This window comes from Oncorhynchus tshawytscha, linkage group LG23 (assembly GCF_018296145.1).
Source record: "Oncorhynchus tshawytscha isolate Ot180627B linkage group LG23, Otsh_v2.0, whole genome shotgun sequence".
NCBI classification, from domain to species: Eukaryota; Metazoa; Chordata; class Actinopteri; order Salmoniformes; family Salmonidae; genus Oncorhynchus; species Oncorhynchus tshawytscha.
In genome coordinates, this window is record NC_056451.1 from 461,995 (window position 1) to 476,100 (window position 14,106).

At 41.9% G+C, this 14,106-nt stretch overlaps 1 protein-coding gene across 3 annotated transcripts in view; it reads left to right on the forward strand.

Annotated features, from left to right (window-relative positions):
• LOC112235448 (receptor-type tyrosine-protein phosphatase U) overlaps window positions 1-14,106 on the forward strand; it is a 323,340-nt gene that overhangs the window by 283,110 nt on the left and 26,124 nt on the right. For all 3 annotated transcript variants that reach the window (XM_042304415.1, XM_042304418.1, XM_042304417.1), the window contains 3 exons: window positions 3,242-3,396; window positions 3,791-3,926; window positions 4,683-4,832. In XM_042304415.1, the coding sequence (XP_042160349.1) occupies window positions 3,242-3,396; window positions 3,791-3,926; window positions 4,683-4,832 (441 nt within the window). The remainder of the gene's footprint in view (window positions 1-3,241; window positions 3,397-3,790; window positions 3,927-4,682; window positions 4,833-14,106) is intronic.

Sequence of the window (14,106 nt, forward strand, 5' to 3'; positions counted from 1 at the left end):
GATGGTGTTCTTCAGCTGGCAAGCATCCCCGGCCAAACAGTTCTATTTTTGTTTCGTCAGACCAGAGGACATTTCTCTAAAAAGTATGATCTTTGTCCCCATGTGCAGTTGCAAACATTAATAATCAATCAAATTGAAGACGGGTCTATCTGTGTTCAATACAGGAAGACAACAAACCAAGCTACTTTTCAAGTCTTGCGCAACTCTCAACAGTGTTACGCAGTTCCTAGATGGCCGTACTTCTTCATTGCACAAATGCATAACCTCAACCAAATTCCAAAGACTAGTGACATCCAGTGGAAGCGGTAGGAACTGAAAACAAGTTCCTAAGAAATACCGTTTCCCAATGAGAACTCACTGAACAGACAGAGACCTCAAAAAAAAAAATCTGAACGGTTAGTCCTCAGGGTTTTGCCTGCTACATAAGTTCTGTTATACTCACAGCCATGATTCAAACAGTTTTAGAAACTTCAGAGTGTTTTCTATCCAAATCTACTAATGATATGCATATTTTATATTCTTGGCATGAGTAGCAGGAAATTGAAATTGGGCACGCTATTTATCCAAAAGTGAAAATGTTGCCCCCTATACCTTAAGAAGGAAAATGCTAACTCCGCTCTTGAATCAGATGGCTCATTCATTACAAAACCGTTTTAATTGGCAAACTTAGGCATGACATGCCAGCAACAAACGCTGACACTACAGAAGTATCGCTGACCAAACTATGAAAGACAAACATTGTAATTTTGAATTCCGTAAAGTGAATGTTGAGGTTAAATAATGATTTTTCTATCAACAATGACAAGCCACTGGGTTCTGACAACTCGGATGGAAAATTAATGTAGAAAATAGCGGACGATATTGGCACTCATGTTTTCCGTATTTTCAATTCAACCCTAATAGAAAGTGTGTGCCCCCAATCCTGGAGGGAAGCAAAAGTAATTCCGCTACCAAAGAATAGTAAATCCCCCTTTACTGGTTCAAATAGCCGACCAATCAGCCTGTTACCAACCCTTAGCAAACTTTTAGAAAAAATGGTATTTGACCAGATACAATGCTATTTTACAGTAAACAAATTGACAAGGGGAAAGGGGGATAACTAGTCAGTTGTACAACAGAATGCATTCAACTGAAAACTTTGTTCCGCATTTAACCCAACCCTTCTGAATCAGAGAGGTGCAGGCGGCTGCCATAATCAACATTCATGTCTTCGGCACCCAGGGAACAGTCGGTTAACTGCCTTGCTCAGCGGCAGAACAACATGTTTTTACCTTGTCAGCTCGGCGATTCGATCCAGCAACCTTTCAGTTCCTGGCCCAACAGTCTAACCACTAGAATACCAGACTTTCAGCATGCTTATCGGGAAGGATATTAAACAAGCACAGCACTTACACGAATGGCTGATGATTGGCTAAGATAAATTGATTAAAAAAAGATTGTGGGTGCTGTTTTGTTAGACTTCAGTGTGTTTTTTTTACATTATTGATCATAGTCTGCTGCTGGAAAAACGTATGTGTTATGGCTTTACACCCCCTGCTATGTTGTGGATAAAGAGTTTCTGTCTAACAGAACTGAGGGTGTTCTTTAATGGAAGCTTCTTCAACATAATCCAAGTAGAATCAGGAATACCCCACGGCAGCTGTCTAGGTAGGCCCCCTACTATTTTCAATCTTTACTAACAACATGCCATTGACTTTGAGTAAAGCTAGTGTGTCTATCTATGTATGTGGATGACTAGACACGATACACATCATCTATACAGCGACTGAAATGACTGCAACACTTAAGAGCTGCAGTTTGTCTCAGTGTGGGTGGCAAGGAATAAGTTAGTCCTGAATATTTCCAAAACTAAAAGCATTGTATGTGGGACAAATCATTCACTAAACCCTAAACCTCAACTAAATCTTGTAATACATTCTGTGGAAATTGAGCATGTGGAGATGACTAAACTGCTTGGAGTAACCCTGGATTGTAAACTGCCATGGTCAAACATATTGATACAACAGTAGTTAAGATGGGGAGAAGTCTGTCCATAATGAAGCGCTGCTCTACCTTCTTTACAGTACTACTGTTCAGTCGTGTGGTCAGATGCCACAAAAAGGGACTTGGAACAGAACAGGTTAGCGCGGCTGGCCCTCGGATGTACCCAGAGTAACATCAATAATATACATGTCAATCTGTCCCGGCTCAAAGTGGAGGAGAGATTAACTTCATCACTACTTGCATGTTGAATGCGCCAAGCTGTCTGTTTGAACTACTGGCACACAGGTCGCACACCCATGCATACCCCACAAGGCATTCCACAAGTGGTCTCTTCACAGTCCCCAAGTCCAGAACAGACTATGGGAGGCACACAGTACTACATAGAGCCATGACGACATGGAAAACTATTCCACATCGAGTAACTGACGCAAGCAGTAGAATTTGATTTAAAAATAAATAAACATGTACCTTATGGAACAGTGCGGACTGTGAAGCAACATAAACACAGACACATGCACACACACACACACACAATAACATACACACTCTACACACAGGTACACATGGATTTTGTATTGTAGAAATGTGGTAGTGGTGGAGTAGGGGCCTGAGGGCACACAGTGTGTTGTGAAATCTGTGACTGTATTGTAATGTTTTTAAAATTGCCTTTTTTTGCTGGACCTCAGCAAGATTAGCTGCTGCAATGGAGATCCATAATCAATACAAATACAATCCTAAAACGCAAGGCCAAATCTATACTGTAGTTGCTTACAAAGAAGACAGTGAATGTTACAGTTTTGACTTAAATCTACTTGAAAATCTATGGCATGAACTGAAAATGGTTGTCTAGCAATGATCAACAACCATTTTGACAGAGCTTGTAGAATTTTGAAAATAATGATGGGCAAATTTTGCACAATCCAAGTGTGCAAAGCTCTTAGAGACGTACCCAGAAAGACTTACAGCTGTAACCACTGCCAAAGGTGCTTCTACAATGTTTTGACTCATGGGTGTGAATGCTTAGGTAAATTAAATATCTGGTTTTGATTTTCAATAAATTTGTTAACATTTATAAAAACATGTTTTCACTTTGTTATTATGGGGTATTGTGTGTAGATGGGTTTGAAAACAAATATTTACTCCATTTTGAATTCAGGCTGTAATACAACAAAATGTCAAGGGGTATGAATACTTTCTGAAGGAACTGTAACTCATGTAATCTTCTTTTTGTTCTTCTTCTGATGTTGTGTTTCCACAGATGGGCTACTCAGCTAAACACGAGGTGCGTCAGTTCCACTTCACGTCCTGGCCGGAGCATGGGGTTCCCTACCACGCCACAGGCCTGCTGGCCTTCATACGGCGGGTCAAAGTATCCACGCCCCCCGATGCTGGACCTGTGGTCGTCCACTGCAGGTACCAGCCTCCAATCAATCACATTGCAGTACATCACTTCCTGCTAGCTCTCAATGCTCATGCAACCATTACTACTTTGTGTTTTCAAAGCTTTAAAAATTAGTCCCAGTGGGCAAAACTGATTGAAATGACACAATTTTAAACAGTTTTACATTCGTTATGAGTCGGACGCTATTTCAACCAGTTTTACCTGCTGTGGCTGATGCCTTGTATAGGTGAATTGCATCCATCCCCAGCCCTGATTATATTATTTTCATGTCACCCAAAGAAAGAGAGAGCCAAGAGTTGCTTTCAACCCTTATCTGAACACTGTTATTACAGTATTGTATGTGAAGGCTTGTCCTCAAGGGTCAAAGGTCAGTGACATGTTGTTCTCCCTGTGTCTCTGTGTCAGTGTGGGGGCGGGCCGCACAGGCTGCTACATCGTGCTGGACGTCATGCTGGACATGGCCGAGTGTGAGGGTGTGGTGGACATCTACAACTGTGTCAAAACCCTCTGCTCACGACGCATTAACATGATCCAGACAGAGGTGAATGGGCTGGCCTACAGTACATTTCAGTGGGGGAAGATAAAATGATTCACACCTCTCTGGTCTCCTTACATCTGTATTTTCTGTATTGTGTTTGGGGAACTCGGAGAGAGTGAGGGGAATATTCTAGTCTAGCTCGTCCACTGGGACTTGTGTATAGGTCGATGGTTTCCGAGATGCGAAGGCTTACATTGTCACAGTGCAATGCAAAAGCACGTGGCTTTTCTTTTGTTGATATAGCATATCTTAATCGTATTATGTAAATCCAATATTGGTTTAGCTGTGTATTACATTTGTAGTTATTTGCAGGAGTGCTCTAATGAAATATATACACTGCACATGTTTATTTATTTAGACATATTTATTCAGTCTTCCACCGCTCTTTGATACACTGTACAATATTATAGCTTATATTTAATTCACATCATGGCAGGTAATGAGATTTCTCTCTCGCCACCCTTCCACACCTCATACTCTTTCTTTGTGATATGGTCCTATGTTATTTATGTTCTAACTCTCCCTGTTCTGTTGTTCTCTCTTTCTTATCTCTCTCCCTCTCGCTTTCTCGAACACCCCCCTTGTCCTCTGTATCATACTTTGCCCACTTTCTTTGTGATATCATCCTATATTCTTCATGTTCTTACTCTCTCTGTTTTGTTGTTCTCTGTCTTTCTTTCCACCCCTTTTCGTCTCCCCTCTCTCTCTTTCTCTCTCTCCATATACACCTCTCTCTCACCCCTTTCTCTCTATCTGCAGGAGCAGTACATATTTATCCATGATGCCATCCTGGAGGCTTGTCTGTGTGGAGAGACGGCAATCTTGGTGAATGAGTTTGCACTCATCTACAAAGACATGCTGCGTTTGGACTCTCAGAGCAACTCCTCCCAGCTACGAGATGAGTTCCAGGTCAGTCACACACTGGAATGAAATAATACATCTTCTGTTTCCTTGTGAAATACTATTTGTTTTCAGTGACTTCACAGAAAAGGTTAAGACAAAACAAACAACACCACACAACCCCAACCTAGAATACTGAATTGAAGCACTGTTGGATATTTTGACTTTGTTGCTGGTGGACTAGAGGGGATCAGACAGAAGTTGTGTCTGGCCTGAACTTGATGTAAAAATGCTGCATGGCTCAGAAGTCCAACACATTGTAGCAGAAAACAGGACAATGTAGACTGATTAACTCAGCATTCTTGGGGTGGCAGGTAAGCCTAGTGGTTAGAGCATTGGGCCAGTAATCGAAAGTTTGAAGGATCGAATCCCCGAGCTGACAAGGTAAACATTTGTTGTTCTGCCCCTGAACAAGGCAGTTATCCCACTGTTCCCTGGGAGGCTGTCATTGTAAATAAGTATTTGTTCTTACCTGACTTGCCTAGTTAATTAAAGGTTAAATACAAAAACTCAACAGACACTATGAAAGCTTAACCAAGTTTATTCTTCCCAGAGGGTCAAGACAGCTGCATTAGTCAAAAACATTTTCACACAAGCACTTATGCTTAACCCTTCCTCCTAGGCTGAGTCTCCTCCTACACATCTGTACAAACATTGTGTCTTTAGTGCTAGGCAGGCCACTAAGTGATACGGTCCATAAACTTTTATTTCTCCCTTCACCTGTTTGGGCTAGGGGGCAGCATTTTCACGTTTTGGATGAAAAGTGTGCCCAGAGTAAACTGCCTCCTACTCAGTCCCAGATGCTAACATATGCATATTATTAGTAGTATTGGATAGAAAACACTCTGAAGTTTCTAAAACTGATTGAATGATGTCTGTGAGTATAAAGAACTCATACGGCAAGCAAAAACCTGAGAAAAAAATCCAACCAGGAAGTGGGAAATCTGAGGTTTGTAGTTTTTCAACTCATTGAAGATACATTGGAATATTAGTTATGTTTCACTTCCCAAGGCTTCCACGAGATGTCAACAGTATTTAGAACCTGTTTTGAAGATTCCACTCTAACGGAGGGGCTCATAAGGGCTCTTTGAGTGAGTGGTCTGGCAGAGTGCCACAGCCTCGGTCTGACGCGCTCACGTGAAAGGTTCATTTGTACGTTCCACTTCATTTGTACAGACAAAGGAATTGTCCAGTTGGAACATTAATGAAGTTTTATGTTAAAAACATCCTAAAGATTGATTCTATACTTAGTTTGGCATGTTTCTACAGACTGTAACGGAACTTTTTGAGCTTTTCGTCCGACGTTCGGCGCGACCTGAACGCGCTTTTGGATTTGTTTACCAAACGCCCTGACAAAAGAAGTTATTTGGACATAACTGATGGACATTATCGAACAAATCAAACATTTATGGTGGAACTGGGATTCCTGGGAGTGCATTCTGATAAAGATCATCAAAGGTAAGTGAATATTTAACATTTCTGAGTAATGTTGACTACCCAATATGGCGGGTATCTTTTTGGCTGCTTTGTTGTCTGAAGGCTGTACTCAGATTATTGTAAGGTTTGCTTTCTCAACAAAGTTTTAAAAAAATCTGACACAGCGTTGCATTAAGGAGAAGTGTATCTAAAGTTCCATGTATAATAGTCGTATCTTTATCAATGTTTATTATGAGTATTTCTGTAAATTGATATGGCTCTCTGCAATACCACCGCATGTTTTAGAAATACTGAACATAACGCACCAATGTAAACTCATAGATTTTTTTATATAAATATGAACTTTATCAAACAAAACATACATGAAGTCATCTGATGAAGATTATCAAAGGTTAGTGATTAATTGTATCTCTATGTCTGCTTTTTGTGACTCCTCTCTTTGGCTGGAAAAAATGGCTGTGTTTTTCTGTGGCTTGGTGGTGACCTAACATAATCGTTTGTGGAGCTTTCGCTGTAAATCCTTTTTGAAATCAGACACTGTGGCTAGATTAACGAGAATTGTATCTTTAAAATGGTGTAAAATACTTGTATGCCACTACTCTACAACACACACGCGATAACATACACATGTACACACAGATTTTATTTTGTAGATATGTGGTGGTAGAGTAGTGGCCTGAGGGCACACACTTAATGTGTTGTGAAATCTCTTCTAATGTTTCTAAAATTGTATGGACTGCCTTAATTTTGCTGGGCCCCAGGAAATGTAGAATATTTAGAGCAGATGTTATTACGGGTGTAGTGAAATGCTTCTGTTCCTAGCTTCAACAGGGCAGTAGTATCTAACAATTCACAACAATACACAGAAATCTAAAAGTAAAATAATGGAAATAAGAATGTCGGAGTGGCATTGACTAAAATACAGTATGTAAACATTATTAAAGTGACTCGTGTTCCATTATTAAAGTGACCAGTGATTCCATGTCTATGTACATAGGGCAGCAGCCTCTAAGGTGCAGGGTTGAGTAATGGGGATCCATAATACATTTAAATACAAATATAATGTTGCTCCAAAATGAATTACAGTTTATTACACAGGCACAAATAGTTATAGTCACCACCAAAGTAACTGTTTGTTCCCACTGAAAAATTGTTCCCAGGGGAACAAATAGTTACTCTGTAGGTGACTACAACTTTTTGAATACAGATCTCAGAAAATGTATGCTTTTTTTTAAGGTCTGGTGCAGGTGTATGTGCATCCATGTGTGAATGTGAGCTTGTATATGCATGCCTGCCTGTTTTGCATGTGTGTTTGCTAATGGGAAAACAAGGATTCCAGTTTCTTTTCACCTTTAAAAGTGTGTGATTGTCATTCAAATCCCCCATGATCTGTGGGAAGCCAGGAATGTTGTGGTCTTAAACCACTTTATTTGATTCTGATTAGGACAGAGGAGCACCAGCTGTGTTCCCACATGCATTAACTTCCTCTCTTAGCCCTCCAAACAGTACTGTCTACTGACTCTACTATAAGAGCAGCAGCATTGAATAAAGGTTTTGCATTTCAAAGTACTGCATTTCATACTGGAATAGCCCCACACGCATCCCCCCTTTTAAGTTTCAAGTTGTAATGACACATGCACAAGTGCAGTGAAATACCTTTCTTGCAAGCTCTAAACCCAACAATGCAGTAGTCAATAACAATGTAATACTACAAATAACATAAGGTAGAACAAAAATATGCAAGAAAATAAATAAATAAATAAGAAGAACATGAGAAAGTAAGTAAGGTACTGTCTGCAGGGTCAGTCAGTTCCAGTACCATATTAACAATGTGCAGGAATACTGGAGTGATAGAGGTAGATATGTATAGGCGTAAGGTGATTAGGCATCCGGATATATAATAAAAACAGTTGCAGCAGCGTATATGATGATTGTATTTGAGTGGGTGTGCGTGTGGGTGGAGTATGTATAAATGTATATGCATATTATATGTGTGTGAGCAAATGATGAAGTGAGTAGTTGTGTGTTTTTTGGAGTGTCAGTGTGCGTGAGTGTGTAAGGCTCTGTGAGTGTGCAGTGCAAAAATAAAATAAAAGGGTCAATTCAGATAGTCCATGTAGCCATTTTGTTAGCTATTTAGTTACCTATTTAGCAGTCTTATGGCTTGGGGATCATCAAGTCCGGTGCATCAAGTCTGTTGGTGTCAGATTTGATTGCACCGGTACCACTTGCCATGCAGAAGCAGAGAGAACAGTCTATGGCTTGGGTGGCTGTAGTCTTCTTGGTGTTAGGGGGCAGTATTTTCATTTTTGGGAAAAAAACGTTCCCGTTTTAAACGGGATATTTTGTCAGGCAAAGATGCTAGAATATGCATATAATTGAGAGCTTTGGATAGAAAACACTCTAACGTTTCCAAAACTGAAAAGATATTGTCTGTGAGTATAACAAAACTGATGTTGCAGGCGAAAGCCTGAGAAAAATCCAATCCGGAAGTGCCCCAGGTTTTGAAAGCGCTGCGTTCCAATGACTCCCTATTCAGCTGTGAATGTACCATCAACGAGTTTACGCTTTCTACGTATTCCCCAAGGTGTCTACAGCCTTGTGACGTAGTTTTACGCATTTCTGTTGAAGAATAGCCGTAGACAGCCACATTGCGTAAGTGGTCACATGGTGGCTCCGAGAGAGATTCTCGCGTAAAATACAGAGGTAGCCATTACTCCAATCGGTCAGAGTGAAAAACAAATTGTCCCGACTGATATATTATCGAATAGATATTAGAAAAACACCTTGAGGATGGATTCTAAACAACGTTTGCCATGTTTCTGTCGATATTATGGAGCTAATTTGGAATATTTTTCGGCGTTGTGGTGACCGCAATTTCCGGGCGATTTCTCAGCCAAATATAAAGAACAAATGGAGCTATTTCGCCTACAAAAATAATATTTTGGGAAAAAATGAACTTTGGCTGTCTACCTGGGAGTCTCGTGAGTGAAAACATCCAAAGTTCATCAAAGGTAAACGATTTAATTTAATTGCTTTTCTGATTTCCGTGACAAGTTTGCCTGCTGCTAGCAAGGCATAATGCTATGCTAGGCTATGATAAACTTACACAAATGCTTGTCAAGCGTTGGCTGTAAAGCATATTTTGAAAATCTGAGATGGCAGGGTGATTAGGATGAAGGATGAAGGCTAAGTGTTCCAATATATTTCACTTGTGATTTTCGTGAATAGGAATATTTTCTAGGAAGATTTATGTCCGTTGCGTTATGCTAATTAGTGTCAGATGATGATAATGGTCCCGTTCACGGGCTGGGTGTCACTACAGGTTAATGATTCTCTGGGCTTTTCTTTCACACTGCCTGATATAGAGATCCTGGATGGCACGGAGCTTTTTCCCAGTGATGTACTGGGCTGTCCGCACCACTCTCTGTAGCGTCAAACGATCGACGGCAGTGCTATTGCCATAACAAGCAGTAATCATTTTAACCCTTGTGTAGTCTTAACATTCTGTATTCTCCCCTTGTCCTAAGGGTCAAAAAGGACCCGCCTTCACTAAACCCCTGAATTTTAAACCCCAAATCTATTTTCCGTGAAGAAACAACCTGTCATTCATCACAAACTTTGTGAATATCTGGCTTTTCCCTCTTCACAATGCCGAAAGACTGCATTTAATCAGTGGACACCACTCGTTTTTATTACAGCACACCTTGTTTTCTTTACTAAAGTAGAGTTTACTACTACTAAGTTTACTATTATTATTGCTAAAGGTACTGCATAGGTGTAAACATACATTTGTTTTAGCAAGAGATAGCACTTGTATAGCCTAAGAAAGTAGCCGAAATGTGCAGGAAGTAGTTTTGAATGCATTTTATTGAAGGGAAACAATAACGGTCTTGAACTTTTTTGTCAACATAGTGATATATTCTTATATACCGTACAATGAGGAATTCAACTACAAAATACTAGTCTTCTCCCATTTTTAACCATTGCCCCCACCCACAAGGTGTATAAACAATTAATAAGAATAAAATAAGATAATAGATACAAAACAAAAACATGAAGAACATAAATCAGTCAACTCTAATTAGCACATGCAGGACAGTATGCATGTTTGTGTGCATGGACTTTGCAGATGTATTTCTCACATGTGCAGCACATAGTATTTGTTTTACAGTCCTTCTTTGGGGGGCAGAATTGGCATCTCCTCCTCTTGCCTGCCCCAGCTGCAGCCTCAGGTGGATCAGGACAAGATTCAGCCCCCTGAACAGCTTTCACAAGCGCTGCAGAGGCTTCTGTGTGGGGGAGGCGCTCCCTTCTTTGAATGTGTGGGGTTACATGTGCCTTTCCCAGCTGTTCCATAACACGAAGGCATTGTTTGAGGACACGTCAATGATGTTATGGAAGATGACCAGAGGCCAGCGGGCAGTCATCCTCCTGCAGCTGTAAGTTCCAATCACCTTGTCCAGGTTGTCCATGCCTCCTTTGTTGTGGTTGTAAGTCCAGGATGATGGCTGGTTTTCTGTCCTCTTGATCACTGATCTCAGCCGTTTTGTGGAGTGTGCTCAGGAGGACCACATTATTGTTACTCTTTGGGAGGTAAGAAACTAGAGTGGTGGTGGGGCTGAAGGCAGTTTTTGATTAGAAGGCCTCTCCCTTGTTGCGAGGAGTGCAGGGGGAGCTCAGGCTTGTTCTTTCTAACTGTGCCAACCATGGTGATCTTCCTCTTCAGGAGCTGCTGACTGAGTTCAATCAGTAGCACATATAATCTAAATTTCTCATTGTGAGTGTGTGTGTGTCTTTGTGGTTTTTGTGGTGTGTAAATTATTTTATAACTGCTGGGTCAAAAATGACCCAAAGACCATCTTTGTACCCTGGTGATGTACAGCTTTCATGGAAATATGAATAAAGGTGATGTTTCACTTTTTCTAATGTTGGGGTCACTCAAATTGAAAAAAGATAATTTAGGGGTTTTTCTCTGCTGTTTCACAGTGGCGGTCATTTTTTACAAAACAAGGGTTAAGTCACACCAAGGACCTTGAAGTTCGTTTCTCTCATCTCCTCGCCTTGGATTTATCTAGCTAACTAGCATAATTAGCTATAAACTGGTCGAGATGGCTTGTTCTCAGAGGTGTTCAGTTTTAACTTGTTTGTATAGCTAGCTAACTAACTAACTAACAAACAAATATATGTACTGTCAATCAAAAACGTAGCGCCCAAGTCTTTGCATTTGCAAAAAATCTCTCCTCATATTGACCCTCAGCACTTCGACACACGAGTCCGGGTATTTATATGCTGATCTCATGCCTCAACAAGCTTCTGATTGGTCAGAGTCAGTATTCCTGGCAGATGTGTAGAGCAAATGTGTGTGAGAGAAACATCCACACGAGCTCAGCCATCCATCCACATAAAGAGATGCACGTACAATTATTGAGCTGGGATTTTCACGCTGGGAGAAATTTCACAATCAGAACGACTGCGAACTATTTCACACGGGGAAGATTTTTACATGACACAGGGCAGTAGTCATTGTTGCATGAAGACTTCTTGGGAACAGGAATGGTGGTGGTCATTAGAACATGTGTGGATTACAGACTAGAACAAGGAGAGGTAGAAAATTACAGTGAATATGCCTGCCAGCTCTGAGTACGCATCCGGGAATACCATCGGACCCCGCGGCCTTGCAGGGGGTGACATGATTAAAGACCTTACTCACGTCGACCTCGGAACGCGAGTTCACCCAGTCCTCTGGGTCGGTGATGGCCCTCACACCCGGCACACTTTTACTGTTTACTGTGTTTTTCCAAATACACTTCATATGAATTATGCCACTTTTCATTACTTGACGATTCATTACTTATTACTTAGGCAGGGGAAAATGGGCATGGGTGCTCTCTGATTACAGGTTGTTAGTTCTTCCTAAGTAAGATGGGCAAGTGGATCGCTTTGATCCTGTAAATTCACCCAACTGACATTCCTTCTGAAAGGATCAAATCAAATCAAATCAAATCAAATTTTATTTGTCACATACACATGGTTAGCAGATGTTAATGCGAGTGTAGCGAAATGCTTGTGCTTCTAGTTCCGACAATGCAGTAATAACGAGCAAGTAATCTAACTAACAATTCCAAAAAAAACTACTGTCATACACAGTGTAAGGGGATAAAGAATATGTACATAAGGATATATGAATGAGTGATGGTACAGAGCAGCATAGGCAAGATACAGTAGATGATATCGAGTACAGTATATACATATGAGATAAGTATGTAAACCAAGTGGCATAGTTAAAGTGGCTAGTGATACATGTATTACATAAGGATGCAGACGATGATATAGAGTACAGTATCAACGTATGCATATGAGATGAACAATGTAGGGTAAGTAACATTATATAAGGTAGCATTGTTTAAAGTGGCTAGTGATATATTTACATCATTTCCCATCAATTCCCATTATTAAAGTGGCTGGAGTAGAGTCAGTGTCATTGACAGTGTGTTGGCAGTAGCCACTCAATGTTAGTGGTGGCTGTTTAACAGTCTGATGGCCTTGAGATAGAAGCTGTTTTTCAGTCTCTCGGTCCCAGCTTTGATGCACCTGTACTGACCTCGCCTTCTGGATGGCAGCGGGGTGAACAGGCAGTGGCTCGGGTGGTTGATGTCCTTGATGATCTTTATGGCCTTCCTGTAGCATCGGGTGGTGTAGGTGTCCTGGAGGGCAGGTAGTTTGCCCCCGGTGATGCGTTGTGCAGACCTCACTACCCTCTGGAGAGCCTTACGGTTGAGGGCGGTGCAGTTGCCATACCAGGCGGTGATACAGCCCGCCAGGATGCTCTCGATTGTGCATCTGTAGAAGTTTGTGAGTGCTTTTGGTGACAAGCCGAATTTCTTCAGCCTCCTGAGGTTGAAGAGGCGCTGCTGCGCCTTCCTCACGATGCTGTCTGTGTGAGTGGACCAATTCAGTTTGTCTGTGATGTGTATGCCGAGGAACTTAAAACTTGCTACCCTCTCCACTACTGTTCCATCGATGTGGATGGGGGTGTTCCCTCTGCTGTTTCCTGAAGTCCACAATCATCTCCTTAGTTTTGTTGACGTTGAGTGTGAGGTTATTTTCCTGACACCACACTCCGAGGGCCCTCACCTCCTCCTTGTAGGCCGTCTCGTCGTTGTTGGTGATCAAGCCTACCACTGTTGTGTCGTCCGCAAACTTGATGATTGAGTTGGAGGCGTGCATGGCCACGCAGTCGTGGGTGAACAGGGAGTACAGGAGAGGGCTCAGAACGCACCCTTGTGGGGCCCCAGTGTTGAGGATCAGCGGGGAGGAGATGTTGTTGCCTACCCTCACCACCTGGGGGCGGCCCGTCAGGAAGTCCAGTACCCAGTTGCACAGGGCGGGGTCGAGACCCAGGGTCTCGAGCTTGATGACGAGCTTGGAGGGTACTATGGTGTTGAATGCCGAGCTGTAGTCGATGAACAGCATTCTCACATAGGTATTCCTCTTGTCCAGATGGGTTAGGGCAGTGTGCAGTGTGGTTGAGATTGCATCGTCTGTGGACCTATTTGGGCGGTAAGCAAATTGGAGTGGGTCAAGGGTGTCAGGTAGGGTGGAGGTGATATGGTCCTTGACTAGTCTCTCAAAGCACTTCATGATGACGGATGTGAGTGCTACGGGGCGGTAGTCGTTTAGCTCAGTTACCTTAGCTTTCTTGGGAACAGGAACAATGGTGGCCCTCTTGAAGCATGTGGGAACAGCAGACTGGTATAGGGATTGATTGAATATGTCCGTAAACACACCGGCCAGCTGGTCTGCGCATGCTCTGAGGGCGCGGCTGGGGATGCCGTCTGGGCCT